A 17,795-nucleotide genomic window follows, 5' to 3' on the forward strand; every position below is an offset into this window, starting at 1 on the left:
GGGGATGAGGGCTCTGGCTGGGGATGAGGATTAGGGTGCAGAGGGATGAGGGCTCTGGCTGGGGATGAGGATTAGGGTGCAGGGGGATGAAGGCTCTGGCTGGGGATGAGGATCAGGGTGCAGGGGGATGAGGGCTCTGGCTGGGGATGAGGATCAGGGTGCAGGGGGATGAGGGTTCTTGCTGGGGAAGAGGATCAGGGTGCAGGGAGATGAGGGCTCTGGCTGGGGATGAGGATCAGGGTGCAGGGAGATGAGGGCTCTGGCTGGGGATGAGGATTAGGGTGCGGGGGGATGAGGGCTCTGGCTGGGATGAGGATCAGGGTGCAGGGGGATGAGGGCTCTGGCTGGGGATGAGGGGTTTGGGGCATTGGAGAGGCTCAGGGCCAGGGCAGAAGAGCAGGGTAAGGGCAGCCTGCCTTGCCATTAGCGGATGGCAGGCGCTAGGACCCTGAGGCAGCAGACAGCAGTTCTGCCGGGAGCCATTCTCTGGCAGCACAAGCAGGCAGGGACGCAGCGGAGGGGAGACGCAGGGGAAGGGGTGGAAGGCGGAGGCCGGGACCCGCTCCAGGCAGGGACGCGGTGGGGTGGAGCGGTGGGGGGAGACCCGCCAGGGCTGGGACCCGATCCAGGCAGGGCCGGGGGAGAGATCCAGCTCCAAATATTGCTGGAGCAGGGCACCCGGCCCTGAATATTCCTGGAGCCCGGGCACCTCGAGCCCATATAACCTGCCGCCTATGCCCTCAGTCAGCGAACAGCTGGGCTTTTATCCTGTGCAGGAAGTAGCTCACTGATTACACCTGGCCCCCCAGTCACCAGCTTGTCTACTACTCCCTTAAACACCAGGTTCTTAAAGGGGCCATGCCCTGGACCAAGTCTGGCTGGCCCCAAACCCCCTTGCTCCGGAAACGGTCCAGACCACCCTGTTATGGTGTGGCAGGCCCACACGCACCACAGGCATCAAGGCTGCTGTGGTTTTATAGCCCGGAGAGTAGGTTTGGGGCAAGGGTAGAGGCAGGCAGAGGACAGCATTGGGGAGTGGTCACGGATCTTTGCACATGTCTAGAGGCTGTCACAATGGAGTCATATAGCTACTTTGCTCCTTTAACTCATACCTACTTGGTCTGGCGCTCTATCCTCCACTAGCAGTGGCTGGTCCGCGTATAGATGGATGGATGAGCCTGCTACCGCTTTGCCAAGTAGAGGTGGGTCTCTGAGCTCACGCAATAGCAGTTCTGCTTTTACATCCGGAGGTTCTGGCTTCAATCCCTGCTGCCAATGAGCCCTGCAGGGGCACAGCATTATACAACCAGTTTGCAGCTTCAGGGGATTCTGTCCTCTCTGAGTCTATGGTGGGTTCCCACACAGACCCTGTTTGCAATGGCTGTGTGTGTGGCATGTAGCATTCGCCACACTACTGCAGGTTTGTTTCTATCGTACGTAGACTGAGACAGGGAGATACGATTTTGAAAATGCTGTTTATAGTGAACTTGTCCTTTGTGCTTTTGCCTAAAGGAATGCCAGGAGGAGACATGGCAAAACCACTCCTAGGTCGCCGGAATATGGAGAGCAATCCAGATCGCCCCGGCTGCTGGCCGAACCGTAGGGATCTGGGAAGTGGAGACTTTGCACGCTCATTGGCTACACGTCTGGTGTACTCGGGTTTCCAGGTGGTGGTCGGAAGCCGCAATCCAAAGCGCTGTGCAGGCCTCTTTCCTTCAGCAGCTGAAGTAACTGCCCAGGCGGATGCTGCAAATAAGACAGATGTTATTTTTGTGGCAGTTTTCAGGGAACATTACTCCACGCTCTGTGACCTGACGGATGTGCTGGCTGGCAAAATACTGGTGGATGTCAGCAACAACACTGAAATTAACCATCACAAAGAATCAAATGCCGAGTACTTGGCTTCTCTTTTCCCAGCCTGCACTGTCGTCAAAGGATTTAATGTGATATCCGCATGGACCTTACAGACAGGTCCCAGAGACGGGAATAAGCAGGTATTGTTTTCTTTTATTAAGGGCCAAAGCCTACAGACCTTTCTCAGGCAAAACTCACCTGGACTTCAGGATTTGGGATCTGACTGTGTGTGTTAAGTGCGTTACTGGGAAAAGTGAGATCTAATGGATGGAACACAGGATGGGGCGGGGACAACAACCAGAAATTGCTAAGATTTAATCGTAGCACTGGTGTGGAAACTGTCTGTGGCCTGGGACAAATTCATTTTATTTCTCTTCACAGAAGTAAGCTGTGTGGAGCTGTTAATTTTGTAAGGTAGTGAGCAGCTGCTAAAAGCACCATGTGGCTAAGTAGCATTGCTATTTTAATGTGAGATGTAAATTTTTATTTATTTTTCCCAATCTAGGCCAAAATGGTTCTGTCAGCCAGTTTTAGTAAGAAGGAAGATGACCAAAAGTACTCGAAGTTTCCTAACTTCCTTATCTCCTTGGTGCCTTCTCTATCAGAGGAGGATAAAAGCACTTTCTTGGCTCACAGTGCTGGGGCAAGGTTTAATTAGCTTTGTAAAGCGCTTTGTGATCTTAGGAGAGAACAGTCCATATAAGTGCAACACATTATTTATGTATGTATTTACTTGGACTTAAACACACATCTAAATGAATTCCTCTCCTGGGCTTCCTGCACCCTTGGCATCCATTAAAAATACAATATGAAATGGCTACATTGCTGTTAGGGGTCCAGGCCCTTGTTAATCCATATTCCTTCCCAAGTGTCTGTTTCCTTCACTTCACGTCTCTGTTTGCCCGTTAATGTATTTTTTGGTTAATTGCAGGTCTTGATTTGCTGTGATAATCAAGAAGCCAAGCGTACAGTCGCTGAAATTGCTCAGGTCATGGGGTTCACCCCTGTGGACATGGGCTCCTTGTCTTCAGCCTGCGAGATCGAGAACATTCCCCTGCGCCTCCTCCCAGCTTGGAAAATCCCTGTCTTTTTGGCCCTGGGTCTCTTTCTCTGTTTCTACACCTACAACTTCATCAGACAAGTTTTACACCCTTACATCTGGGAACAGAAAAACAAGTTCTACAAGATCCCAGTGGAGGTGATCAATAGCACGCTGCCCTGCGTAGCCTATGTCATGCTCTCTCGTTTATCTACCCGGGGTCCTGGCCGCCTCCTTCCAGCTGCACTATGGCACAAAGTACAGACGCTTTCCAGACTGGCTAGACCAGTGGCTGCAGCACAGAAAGCAGATTGGCCTTCTGAGTTCTTTTGTGCAGCCTTGCACGCCGTGTACAGCCTCTGCTTGCCCATGCGCCGATCCCATCGGTATCAGTTAATTAACGCAGCCGTCAAGCAGGTAATACCTTCATCGCCCAATCAGTGCATGGCATAATCTTATACATCTGCCCAAAGCCTGTGGAGCAGATTTAGGATTTGAGCCATATGTTTAGCTTTCAGTGTTTCCCACAGAGTGAACCCAGTCTCATGTGAATTATTAGCTGTGCATACGCCCCTTTCCCAAAGGTGACACTGGGTCACTGTGGAAGAACAGGTCAGGTTGGCTGGCGCTCTGCTGCCCAGCTGATAGCTGTACTTGGAACTGATGATGAGCCATGATAAGTGCCATTCCCAGTCTCTTGTGTCAAGTTAGAGAGTCGAGTTTCCCATTGCTCCTGAGAGGAGTAAAGTCAGCCGAATCCGCCTCCTGTCTTCAGGGATTGCTGAGCCCTGTGTAAAGTTGGGGAAGTACTGGAGGCAGAGTGGGGCAGAAATCCTAACCCAGTGGACAAGAGCGGGGGATTCCCCCAGGTTTGGAATTTTGCTCTTCCCACTGCGTGTTACTTGCAGGATTGCAGGCTTTAATTCTGGACACACTATTTGTGCCATTCTATGTAATTTTGAGTTCCCAAAACCTTTGTGGGGTTTTCCACTGTTTGTTTCTTAATACGTTTTCAAGTAAAGTGTAGGGGCGTGGGGGTTGGGGAGGAGGGAAATCCTGCTAGTGTTACTCTGATTCTCTTGGAGAAGTTATTGCACTAATTCCAGTGGGCAAACTCATGCTAGAGTAAACTAACTCTACTCATTGGAAATTGCTTTATTTGGGAGGTGCCTCTGGCTGTGCCATGATCTTTGCTTTTTGGGAGGTGAGGTTCCCTCACTCTCACCTGTGCTTTTCATCTGTGCCAGTCACAAATAAATGCCAGACAGGATTTATGTGTTCACTTCCCTTACACCTCCTATTTTCGAGCAATGTCCTTGCTAAGTGAATTAAGACCATTTAACGAGATAAATGGATTGTTCTAAATGTTGACCTCTGCCATACAGTATAAATCTCATCTTGGCTTCAATTAGCTTGAACAGTTTTCCTCGTAAGTGCGCTTAAAATGAATACCATTAGGAGGCCACTTTGTATTCAAGTATTCAAAGATCTGTACTTTTGCTCTTGGCTTTAAACTGACTTTTCATGTTAATTGCAGTTCTAAATGCAACTTCAGGGCTTGATCCTGAAGGTGCTGAGTACCTGAAAGTCTTCTGGAGGGTAATGGGAGCTGTGGAGACTTGACACCTCTTAACATCAGGCCGTAAATTGGGTTTAGTGGATCATGAAGGCTAACTTATCCCATTACTCCCAAATAAAGTTCCTCCAGAAGAGGCATGTTGGTAGGAGAGAGTGGGGGAGCTTCCCCTGCTTGTTCTGCACCTGTTATGAGGCTAAATGACCACAAGGTTAGATATCTACTCCTACTGCTTCAAAAACACAAAGCTAAAGGAGATTCTCCGCTCGCAATAGAGAGGTCTATGACACATGCTGTTAAGCAGTTCTGATTCCATCCACGAGAAGGCAGTGGTGCAGTTACGCTAGCCAGCTCATTGTAATTGTGACGGGTTGGATCACAGAAACCCCCCTGGGAACTGCCAACTGATTTGCCAAGGCTACTCCTGCCCCTGCTTTCCCTGCCAGTTTAAGACTCCAGCACCCTGTCTTGTTGAGCCAGACACACCAGACTGCTCCAGCACAGATTCAGGGTCTGAACCACATGCCCCAAAGCTGCAGACTTAGCTGAAAGCAGCTTACAGAAGTGTTCCTGTCTTTAATACTCAGATGCCCAACTCCCAGTGGGGTCCAAACCCCAAATAAATCCGTTTCACCCTGTATAAAGCTTATACAGGATAAACTCATAAATTGTTCTCCCTCTATAACACTGATAGAGAGATATGCACAGCTGTTTGCTCCCCTCCCCCCCCACGTATTAATACGTACTCTGGGTTAATTAATAAGTAAAAGTGATTTTATTAAATACAGAAAGTAGGATTTGAGTCGTTCCAAGAAATAGCAGACAGAACAAAGTGAATTACCAAGTAAAATAAAATAGAACACACAAGTCTAAGAAACTGAATGCAAATAAAACCTCACCAGTTCCACTAAGCTTCCTTTTACAGACTAGTCTCATGCTAATCTGGGTCCAGCAATCACTCACACCCCCAGTAGTTACTGTCCTTTGGTCCAGTTTCTTTCAGATATCCTTGGGGGTGGAGAGGCTCTCTCTTTAGCCAGCTGAAGACAAAATGGATGGGTCTCCCAGGGGTTTAAATATACTTTCTCTTGTGGGTGGAGATCCCCTCCTCACTCCTATGCAAAGTCCAGCTCCAGGATGGAGTTTTGGAGTCACATGGGCAAACCACATGTCCATGCATGACTCAGTTTTTACTAGCCAAGCCACATTCCTGGGAAGGCTCAGATGTTGATTTGCATCTTTAAATTCATTGTTGGCTTAAGTGGTTTTTGACTGGGCACTTAATTTGCACTTTCTCAAGAAGCTGACCAAATGCTCTACTAGGCTAGTTAAAATCAAGCCAGTACCCAGCCAATATTCATAACTTCGAATACAAAAATGATACACGCATACAAATAGGATGAATAGATTCAGTAGATCATAACCTTTACATAGACATGTTACATGGCATATGTAGTCTAAAACATATTCCAGTTATGTCACATATACAATCATAAGCATATTCCATAAAGCCTTCTTTATAGGGGGCATCCTCACAGTAAGTATTAGTCTAATTAAATAAGAATCAAACATTTATCCAAGACAACTGCTTTCAATGAATCAGTCAGTCAATTAATGATCTCTGGCACTAACCACTTCCTGTAGAAAAAGCTGCTTAATCTTCATTGTTGTACTAGGTCATGGAGAAGAAGACTGATGCCTGGATAGAGGAGGAGGTCTGGAGAATGGAGATTTACGTCTCTTTTGGAATAATGGCCCTAGGCCTGCTGTCATTACTTGCCATAACTTCACTTCCTTCCATCGCAAACTCTCTCAACTGGAGGGAATTCAGTTTCATTCAGGTAAAGTCAATATTTGCCTATTCCAGAGGTTAAAGGCAGGATTAGAGCCAAATCCTCCAACAGAGCCCGCAGCCTGTTCCTTGTCTGCAGGAACTGAGCATGGGGGGCTGGGAAATGGAATCTTCACTGCAGCCAGCAGTACCAGCGGGCAGCTGCTACAGCAGGCTGTGGAGAGAAGAACTGGGGCAGAGTCTGCTGCTCCACCCACCACATGACGTTTTGGGCCAGTGGATTCCTGCCCAGTCCCACCGCACTCTTGCCCAGTGAGTGCTTTCTGTGGCCCATAGGGGATGACGTGGAGTCTTGCCTGCATGGACATCCTACCGTCCAGCCTGGAGAAACATTTCCACTCTGCTCTGTTTGGGGCTTTGCTCTCTTGCTGGAGGATCTAGCCTTTATTTTGAAAGGTGTTGGGTTTCTTCTTGCCCCTGTGCAATCCTGTGCCGTCTGTTAGTGAGCTGCATGCTGATTAACGGCAGGCTTTGTGCGCATGAGCGACTCTGCTACTCATTTAATGTCTTGTCTGAAACTTTCTCCCTTTGGTTTTTCCTTTGCCACTTTAGAGGGATTAACTCTGATTTCCTGGCAACATTCCAGCAAAGGCTTTGCGTGCCTAAAATTCCTCCTGTCTGTTCAGTTGAATTCTCCTTCTCTTCCCAGCCTGCACCCTTGCATGATGCTGCCCTGCAGTGTTAAAAAACTCATAGCAGTTAGAAATGCAAAATGCCTTTTAGCTCATTTTAGTCCCTCTCCCTGCCAGGGTAAAAACATTCCCTCCGGTTGGCTTGTTCCCCCACAGAGATGGCTGCGTTTCAGTCACGCATAATCTGATGATCGTGCGGTGTAGAGCTTGCAAAGAGCATTGGGACACATCAGGATGAAAGGCACTATGGAAATGCAAGCGATTATGATTGCTGCAAGCAGAGATTTGTGATTGTTAGGGCTTCTAAAAGACAGCTTGTTAAAGGCATTCAGCAGAAGTAGTGTGCTGGGGGCATAGGCTGGCAAGCCTGCAATGTTAACTGAAGTCTTAACTAAGGAACTTCTGCCTAATATTATCCATCCTAATAACTATAGTGACAAATACATATAGGGCTTATGAAGTAAAGAGAGGATTCCCTAATTGTTAAGTGCTCCTGCAAAAGGCCCCATTCCTCCCCCTACCCCCACTCCCCCCCATTAAAACAACAAAACTTGAGTCCTGCGGGCATGGAGGAAGTTAACTGCAATGTCAACATTTAAAAATAGAGGAAGGAGTTGAGATTTGAGTCCTGCGCTTGGAGAATTGTTGGTGGTACATCAAAACAAACAAAAGGAAATATTTTTTCACACAACGCAGAGTCAACCTGTGGAACTCCTTTCCAGAGGATGTTGTGAAGGCCAAGCTAAAACAGGGTTAAAAAAAGAACGAGATAAATTCATGGAGGATAGGTCCATCAACGGCTATTAGCCAAGATGGGAGGGATGTGTCCCTAGCCTCTTTGCCAGAAGCTGGGAATGGGTGATGGGATGGATCACTTGCTGATTACCTGTTCTGTTCATTCCCTCTGGGGCACCTGGCATTGACCACTGTCAAAAGACAGGATACTGGGCTAGATGGACCTTTGGTCTGACTCAGTATGGCTGTTCTTATGTTCTTATGTAATCTGTGTAATGGCACCTTGAGCCCATGGAGATGAACAACTGGAAGCACATAAAGGAATAACGTAGCATTTCCATTACTAATGCTTGGCCCTCACATAGCGCTTTAACGAACACACTGAATTGAGCCTCACAGCCGCACTGTCGTGAGGCAGGCAAGCATTATCCTGATTGTACAAGTGGGTTAAGGCAGGCAGCAAGGCTGTGACTGACCCAGAGCTACCCCACGAGTCAGTGATACAGCCAGGCTTTGAGGGGGAATTCTCTTGCAGGGCTGTGTTCATTAGACCACACTGCCGCTCATCAGAACGGGAGCAGAACAGGTCTCCTTTGGTCTGCATTTCAGGGTTTGGGTTGTCATGTAGGTGGGTCATCAACATACAGGAGTCTCTCCATTGCAAACCCCCAGTAGCTATGGGATTGCTTTTTAAATGGCCAGAAGGGTCTGGCTTTGATGGCCTCAGAAAAAAGTGCTCATCTATCCCAGTGATGGGCTTAGTGAAAGAACTTAAATAAAACAGGATAAGCATAAAATAATAGTCATAACGTCTACACTGCTATTTTAGCCCTGCACCTGAGCCCCTGTAAACTGACCCAGGCTCTGAGACTTGGTGCCTCATGTTTGTTATCGCAGTGTAGACATACCATGCACACACGGTCCTGGAAGCCAGCACAGCTGTCTCTTACTAGTGTATTTAATAAGAGCATAGTACAGGCCCTTTGGCAACCATCCTCAATTCATTCTAACAATGTGTTAGCATTGGTATCAAACAAATAAATGACTCCCTATCCCAAAATAGCTCCTGGCCCCTGCATTATGATTGGCAGGCTTAGTGTATGGAAATCTCAGCTCACTCACTCAGGAGGGGCAGCAGGGACAAGGAGAAGGGAGGCTTAGATGGGGTGGGGTCCCAGGGGGCACTTAGGGGCAGGGTCCCAGAGGGGCAGTCAGGAGAAACATGCAGGGGGGGGTTGGATGAATTGGGGGTTTTGTGAGGGGCAGTCAGGGGGCGGGAAGTGGAGGGAGTGGATAGGGGGCAGGGCTACCTCCCCCCATGGAGTGTCCTGTTTTTGGAAGTTCAAATATGGGAACCCTACGCTTACATATTTCTGTAAGTGCAGGATAACAATACGACTTTGTAACACAAGCTGCCCAGCTGATTGGAATGCAGAAAAGGCAATGAAGGTATTGAGACTTCCTGCCTGTGGACGTATCTTGTTGGAGAAGCAAGTTTAAACTTTTTTGGAATCCTAATTTCTAGATTTTCAATGAGGAATTTTGGATGATTAGTGTTTAAGCAAATTGGCAATGCATTTCCTGATAGTTGGAGAAACTAACCAACAGTAATAGATGCATTTGTTATCCTTGCACACTAGCAGTGAAAGTGCACGTGCAGATGTTTTTTTCCTGCTAAATGAATGCATGGTGGAATATAAATATTCTTGTTCACTGTCTCTGGATGCAGTCACTATACAGTGCAGACACTTTATCCAAAGTGTTTAGGAGTTATAATCAACTTGAGATTTACATAGTTCTTCATATTCAAAATGCTGTACAAAATGTTTGAAAAGACTGAAAGATTTGAAAAGGTGCAAATTGAGCATCTATCAGTATCAAAGCTCTGCTCCCATCTTAGCCTCATCAGTGATGTGTTTAAAATGAAATTCCAAGTTCAGTGCTCTTTATTTGCCTGCTTTGAGGCAAATAAAATTGGCCGAGGGTCTTCTGAGAGTTCTATCCATCAGCAATTTTTAAAAATACAAATCCAGGCATTATTTTTATCCAATTCTCATCTGGATCATTTCAGGCCTCATTCAGTAGTGTGAGCACCGTATATTTGTAGTGTTTGATCTCTTACTCTGTTAAAATATGCTTTTGGTGCTTAACTGGCCAAAAACTCGCTTGCATGTGCAACCTTAAAGTAGCAACATATGCATTCATTTAGCAGCCTCTAGGATTAGGGTGACCAGATGTCCCAATTTTGTAGGACAGTGCTGATATTTGGGGCTTTTTCTTTTATAGTTGCCAGTTACCCCCTACCCCTGTCCCGATTTTTCACACTTGCTATCTGGTCACCCTACTAGGGATACGTCTGCAGAGCAAAACAAACGAACATGGCAGCAAGTCTCAGAGCTGGAGTCAAATGACTCATCCTCACAGGTCTGCACTGTGGGGCTAAAAACAGCTGTGTAGACATTAGGGCTCAGGCTGGAGCCTAGGCTCCGAGACACTCTCTGCTTGCCGGATTTCAGAGCCCAGGCTCCAGCCCGAGCCTAAATGTCTACACTGCTCTATTTAGCCCTGCAGCAAGAGCCCTGCAAGCCCCAGTCAGTTGACTTAGGCTCTAAGGGCTTGTCTACATCAGAAAGTTGCAGCGCTGGTGAGGGAGTTACAGCGCTGCAACTTTGAAGGTGTACACATCTGCAGGGCATCACCAGCGCTGCAACTCCCTGTTGCAGCGCTGGCCGTACTCCCGTTTTGTCTCGGGTGTAGAGGATCCAGCGCTGGTGATCCAGCGCTGGTATCCAATGTAGACAGTTACCAGCGCTTTCTTGACCTCCGTGGAAGGAGGAAGCCTCTGGTAATCAAGCTGGTTTCCTTCCCGGTTTGCTCTCTCGGTCCCGGAGCCACCCAGCAAACCGCAGGGAAGGAGACCTGCTTGCTCGGGGTTCCGGGACCGAGAGAGCAAACTGGGAAAGGAAACCAGCTTCGCCGCGGTTTGCTCTCTCGGTCCCGGAACCCCGAGCAAGCAGGTCTCCTTCCCTGCGGTTTGCTGGGTGGCTCCGGGACCGAGAGAGCAAACCGCGGCGTTCCCGGTTTGCTCTCTCGGTCCCGGAACCCCGAGCAAGCAGGTCTCCTTCCCTGCGGTTTGCTGGTGGCTCCGGGACCGAGAGAGCAAACCGCGGCGTTCCCGGTTTGCTCTCTCGGTCCCGGAACCCCGAGCAAGCAGGTCTCCTTCCCTGCGGTTTGCTGGGTGGCTCCGGGACCGAGAGAGCAAACCGCGGCGTTCCCGGTTTGCTCTCTCGGTCCCGGAACCCTGAGCAAGCAGGTCTCCTTCCCTGCGGTTTGCTGGGTGGCTCCGGGACCGAGGAGAGCAAACCGCGGCGTTCCCGGTTTGCTCTCTCGGTCCCGGAACCCCGAGCAAGCAGGTCTCCTTCCCTGCGGTTTGCTGCGTGGCTCCGGGACCGAGAGAGCAAACCGCAGCGAAGCTGGTTTCCTTTCCCGGTTTGCTCTCCTCGGTCCCGGAACCCCCCCTTGAAGCCGCCCAACAGCGCTGCAGTGTGGCCACATCTAACACCACTTGCAGCGCTGGTTGCTGTAAGTGTGGCCACTCTGCAGCGCTGGCCCTATACAGCTGTACTAATACAGCTGTAACAACCAGCGCTGCAAAATTTTAGATGTAGACATGGCCTAAGACTCACTGCCGCAGGTCTTCTGTTGCTGTGTAGATGTATCCTAATGACTTGGTGTCTCAGCTTATGTGCATGTTTTAGCCACTTGGCAGTGCTGATCCCACATACTGACACTTTAGCCAGTGGAGGGCAGTAGCACACAACACACACACACATTGCAGGAGGACAGAGGGCCCAATACAACTCCCATGACGATCAAAGATGCCCATTGATTGCTGTGGAAGTTGGATCAGGCTCAGACATCATATTATTATATAGATGCTCATTTGTATAACATAAATTAGCCCACTGTTGCATCTAAGGAACTTCTATGCTTCTGGACTGAGTACAGCCTTATCTAGGAATTCCTTGCCTATTAGTGTTTTGGTTGGGTGATTTAAAGGTAGGCTTTTTTTCATTTAATACTAACTGATCCACTGTGATACTTTGTCTCCTTTTGTTCTAACTTTTGCTTCTGCTTCACTTCTACCAGCAGTTGTTTAAAAGAAACTGAAGGGGGGAAAAAAATTAACTTCAGCCTCAAGTGCCATAAGTTATGTGAAAACCCTTTTGGATTAACTCTCCAAAAGAACACCTTGCCTAATGCGGAATGTTATTGCTTCACTTGGTACATATTTTTCCTCCCCATTTTAATCTTTTCTCTGAAAGATTAGTCATAAGCTGGTACTTCCTGCCACTTTTCACCCAGGGAATTTGGCTGCCAGTGAGAGCTAACAGCAAATAAATGATGTATGAGCCATGATGACTCGATTGCTGCTGTTAGGAGCCACTGTCTCTTACAACTGCAATCAGGGCACATTCCGGCTAGTTATCATTCTTAATTTTCAAATAAGATGAACCTCTCCTCATCTAGTTGGGAGGGGGGGTTGTTATCGCTTAGGCTTAGGAATTTGATGAGACTTTGTGTAGGAAGGAAGGATGGGTTTGGTGTGAAGGATACTCTAGGGGTACAGTGCTGCAATGGCATTCAGCAAACCCATGTTGAGTCCTAACTCTGCCACAGACTTCCTGTAGAACCATGGATACATTCCCCATCTGTAATGTGGGGATAATATTTACCTAAATCATAATGGTGTGTAAGGATGAAATCCAGTAATGTCTCTAAGGTGCTCAGAATGATGTGGGTCATTAACTAGCTAGCTATATACCACTTATAGGGAAGTAGACTCCACCTCCCAATCCTTTTAAATGCCCAGTTAATTACACTGAGGAACAGGTACAGTTGGTCTGTTTGTCATTATTAACCAGGTTACTTTTGAGAAATCTGGTATAACTGTCGACTAACATTCACAAACCAGGAGGAAACATTTTAGAAGCAGCAATTTTCCCAGCTGATTTTTGTTTCCCAAATAGAATGATTTGATCTTTACTCACCCCATCATTCCTGCTGCCCCTCCTCCCGCGCATTCCCCAATCACCCAGCTTGGCTTCTGGAAGACAGTGTTTCTTGGCTATGATTAACAAGAAGCATTGATCAAGATTTTGGGAGGCTAAAGTTAAGCGCCTAAGTCAATATTTAGGCTCCTCAATAAGTGGCTCTGCAGCAGATGCTGGCTGTGCAGGCCTCTTAAAAACAAGCCATTTAATGTGTGCTTCCACCATAGCATACACTTGGGATTGTCCCAGTTGCAGCTATCAGTGGGACCTGCACAAACCCAGAGGGAGACAGGGAAACCACTGCAGGCCATCATTTACACCAGCTTGTTTCTGTTTCAATTATTCACTCACCCTCTGTACACCCAGTTTCCCCACCACTAACTGGAGGATAGCACGTATCAGAGGTGGTGAGAGTTCGTTAATGGTTATACTGCGCATCGAAGATGCATGCCTTGTCTAGAGCCCGGTCCTGCTCACAGCGATGCCAATGGCCAATCCCCCATTGACTTCAGTGGGAAGGGATTTTGAATCTTTAGCTATTATGCCCTGCAGACAGGGAATGTCTTACTTTAGTAAAGTGCCATGTAAGTGTTCAGGGTTTTATTTATGCTAAGTATTACTACTGTGAGAAGTGTGGCACCTCAGTAAATAGCGTGTTTCTTTTCCTTGTAGTCTACCCTTGGATTATTGCCCTGGTAGTCAGCACCCTACACACCTCACCTTTGGATGGACAAGGGCCTTTGATGAAAACCAATACAAATTCTATCTGCCGCCAAGTTACACACTCACACTACTAGTGCCATGTACTGTGATCTTAGCGAAAATATTCTTTCATTTGCCCTGTATCCACCAAAGACTGCGGCGCATTCGGAACGGCTGGGAAAAGGGAAGGTACGTGAAATTCACACTGCCCAGTGCAACTGGTGAATATTCAAGCGGAGAAAGTTCCAGTAATGTGTAGCAAAGCCTTCTATTATGATGGAGAATTTCAAAGCACTATGAAGATTTCTTGAGGTTTTTCATAATTGTGTATGTTTGGTATAATTGCCTTGTGGGTTGATACTCATAGTTGGTGACTTAGAAAATCAGTTAATGTTAAATTAGTTTATGCAGTAATATTTAAAATATATTGCTGATTTGCTAGCATGATTGTTGCCTTAAAAAATCATCATGACATTTGAGAGAGCAGCTGTAAATATATGTAGAAAACAAATGGAATTCTATAGGTCATATTGGTCAGTTGAGATAGTAGCTGGTGGTACTCTGTACTGCTTCTCTGCTGGGGCCCCAGCTGCTCTCTTTTTTAAATAGCAGGGGGGACAATTTGTATCCCATATGATTATGAGAAGAACTCCTTCTGCATGTGACCTGATGGACCATCTGACTCTGCTGCTAAACCAAAACAATGGTTCTGAGCAGTGTGAGCAGTCCCTGGGGTTGTTCCACATGGGAAGCTGGATGAGGACAGTATAAATCTCAACATAAACTACTTAACTCCTGCCACTATAGCAGAAACATCCAGTGACTTGGAGAACTGTGGGATTTGCTTCAAACCTGACCCCTGGAGACAACAATTGGATGGCACATCTCAGTATTCACTACTTTCTCAAATGTGAACAGTGCATTTTTTGATCTTGTAGATGTGGGCGATGCATGTGCATATTTGTACAGTTGGAAGAGTTGATTTATTCCAAAAGTTATAATAGATTTTGAAGACAGCGCCGTGCCTGAAGTGCATTTACACCTTAGTGTAATCCGCAGTGGTCATTGCGATCACACGTTCTCAGCGATGTGAAACCAAAGTTCAGTGCATCCCCTAATGGAAGGTGTGTAAAGATAAGCTCCAAAAGGACTCGCAGCTTCACGATATTGACTCTGGGCACTGGGGAAATGACAGCTGCCAGCTGAATTAGCAGTGAATAATGGGCCGACGCTGTTTGAAACTACGCTTATTAACTCAAATCAACGTGTCCAACTACATCTACAACAACAACTATCAGGTGTATCTGTTTCACCACCAGCAATGACACGTCTGCCCTCTCTGTGACAGATCCAGAACCTCCAAAAAATGGGACTTTACAGCTGTGAACATTCTCACAAAGGCTAAAACTCCTCTGTCTCTGACCAAGTCTCAGTCATGGAATGGACACCAACACAGCTACACATTATGGGCCTGATTCTCCAGTACCTTGCACCTTCAAGAGTCATTTACTCAGTTACAAAGTGAGTATCATACACTAGCATCATACGCTGTTACATGCCTCCATGTGTATCATCTCTGGCACCCTGCGTCCGACTCCACTCCCACGGTTTCCAGTTCTGAGCAATATTGCTCCTCCTCCTGTCAGACGAGAGGTTGCCACTGGCAGGTTACTGGAGAAAGTACATGCCAACTTAAGCCTGCCGCTGCACAATGACCTTTTTAAACCACCAGCTGCATGTTTGCCATCACATCATCCATTATGGTCTCATCTGCCACATCAGGATGTTAGGGCGGAAACATTCTGGTGAGAGAAATGGATATCTGTTATAATCCCCAACCAGTCCCTCGTCACCAACCCCTCAATTTTCCTGCTTGGTTTTGACCTGCCCCGTCGCCAATGGTCCCTGTTGAACGGGTTCCGGACCAGGCAATGTCTCTGTGCAGCCAACCAGTATCACTGGGGCCTTTGTGACAGCCCTTTGTGCAGCTGAAGCACAACACAGACAATGTCGTACGTTGTCAAGTCAACGGTGTCCTAGAAGAACTGCATCACACCACTGAAAATGCCATTGCTTAGCTAGATGCCTATGCACACGCGAAATAAAAATACTAGCATCATTTGGCAGAACTTCTCATTTACTTAGCACAGGAGTGAATGATGCCCACACTCTGTGCAAGGCAGTGGAGAATCAGAATCAGATATTCATTTTTCTTTAACACACAATTGTTCAGACTGTCCACAGTCTAAATTAATACACCATTCTTGATTGAAAACAAACAATGTCATAGAGGCTTTACAACACATACAAATCCACGGTCTTTGCCCCATAGAGATTACAACTTGTCTGTCTACAACATTTGCCATGCTTTACACAGATCCTTTAAAAGGAGAATCAAGAGGAAACAGAAGAATGACAACAAAGTAAGATATTAGGATCTGGTTGTAATAACCTTGTTTCCTACAATGGAGTAAAGTACACAAGTTGCTGTGTTGGACAGTGCCTTGAAGACAGGTGTCAATACCTGAATCACCAGAGAATTTTTAAAGTTGCTGCTGATCAGAACTTGCTGTTCAGCCTTAAACTGTTGGAGAGAGTAAGACTTACAAGCTGCTACTATTAGTCTCCCGATGATGTTCAGGTATTTCTGCTGTTGTGTAAGAGTCACCCTGGAATCTCAAAACACCATATCTTCCGAATGAATACAAGGAAATCAAGACAAGAGTCAGTGTGCTGGATTTCACAATCACATAATAATCCTTCAAGAAGAAGGGAGTTATTGTGTGTCCCTGTTGTGCCTTTCAGGGCAGGAGAATTATCGAGAACCCCTCCATGCCAGATCATTATCTGCTAATGTTACTCACAAAGCAGATAGATTTTGACAGTAATATGTGCAACTGAATGGCAAATTACAGCTTCTGCGAGAGGTCTGAGCCAAAATCACCTCTGGTGTAATTCCATCCACTTCAATTTAACTCCTGGAAGTGAATTTGAATTCAGTCCACTTACTCATTCCAGCCTCCTGCTGTATTTCATCATCAGGCAAAACTAACATAAAATCACTAGTTTTCACATTTTCTGGCTAAGGTAAAGAATCCTGATTCTGATGCTTATTCTCACATCTGTGCTTCCTCACTCCTCTGCAGCAGGCAACCTGGTAGACTGTTACACTGTTAGCAAAAAAAGAGGTGGGGGAGAGAAAGTTGCATGAGCCTTAGGCTTTGTCTTCAGTGTGTGTTTTAAAAAAAACAAAAAAACCTTTTTTTTATATCAAGATAACTTTTGGACTGAGACACAGGGTTTGACATCAGCAGGACCACTCACGGAACAAGAAGTGGTAGGGCTGAACCTGTAGATCAGGGGTAGTCAATAGTGGGCCATGGGCCAAATCTGGACCACCTGTCACTTTTGATTGAATCCCAAAATATTTGTATTGACATATTATTGTTATTGTTGAGTTTCTTATTATTTTCTTTGGAGTCTGGATCTTGCCTATACCTTGATCAAGAAATTTGGACCTTGACAAAAAATAAAATTGACTACCCTGGGACCAATTTTTCTACCTACAGAACCTAAGTCCTAACTCATGCAACTTTCAGAATGGCTCTACTCTTTGGGGTCTGTATTCTAAATCATTGATACTAAAATTTTGAATAATTTATTCTGACTTTGTAGAAATAATATTTTTTAAAATGTGTAAAGAAAACTTTGGAAATGCTCTTTGGAAATGCTCTTTGCCTTTTTAACTTCTTTCCCCATTGCATTATTTGATGTAGCTAGGGGATGGAGGAATGTTAGCTTAAACATTTCCTTGTTACTGTTATTATTTTGTACTTGGTGTTTGTATATTTTGTTGCAAGATTTATAACTGAAATGGCAAGCTGTTTGTATTTTTATTTTCTGTTTTGCTTACTTTGGGGTATAAGAACCTATTGCAAAGCTGTGAGAACAGGACCAGTTTTAATCCTCTTTCATCATTGCCCTCTTAGTCTTACAATTACAGCTCTATAAAGATAGAATGACTGTGCCTGTATAATGGCATCATTACTCGCTCATTCTTGTGTGCTGTCTCTTTTTCTATAGACAATTCCATGTTAATCTAAAGTATCTTTCTATTAAATAAAGCTATCGATAAAGTGACATGATTGTCCAGGATTTAAATGTGAGAAACAAAACACACTAACGTAAGCAGCTGGTATTTGCTATTGTGATGGGAGAAGATACTACCTAGAAGGATCAATGTTCTGATAGACGTGTCAGTTCTGTGTCATATGAGTCTAGGAGGGAATATTCCACATATTTGCATTAGTTACAGCTGTAATAGATATTTAATTACATAGGCTTCTGTGGG

At 46.1% G+C, this 17,795-nt stretch overlaps 1 protein-coding gene across 1 annotated transcript in view; it reads left to right on the forward strand.

Annotated features, from left to right (window-relative positions):
- STEAP3 (STEAP3 metalloreductase) overlaps window positions 1–17,584 on the forward strand; it is a 35,849-nt gene extending 18,265 nt beyond the window's left edge. Inside the window, 10 exon segments of the mRNA XM_030580805.1 lie at window positions 1,513–1,576; window positions 1,578–1,603; window positions 1,606–1,994; window positions 2,786–3,090; window positions 3,092–3,213; window positions 3,216–3,310; window positions 6,146–6,310; window positions 13,415–13,424; window positions 13,427–13,456; window positions 13,459–17,584. Coding sequence (XP_030436665.1) covers window positions 1,515–1,576; window positions 1,578–1,603; window positions 1,606–1,994; window positions 2,786–3,090; window positions 3,092–3,213; window positions 3,216–3,310; window positions 6,146–6,310; window positions 13,415–13,424; window positions 13,427–13,456; window positions 13,459–13,703 — 1,449 coding nt within the window. The 5' untranslated portion in view covers window positions 1,513–1,514 and the 3' untranslated portion in view covers window positions 13,704–17,584.
- Window positions 17,585–17,795: the final 211 nt, after the last annotated feature.

Source organism: Gopherus evgoodei, chromosome 11, assembly GCF_007399415.2.
Source record: "Gopherus evgoodei ecotype Sinaloan lineage chromosome 11, rGopEvg1_v1.p, whole genome shotgun sequence".
Taxonomy (NCBI): Eukaryota; Metazoa; Chordata; order Testudines; family Testudinidae; genus Gopherus; species Gopherus evgoodei.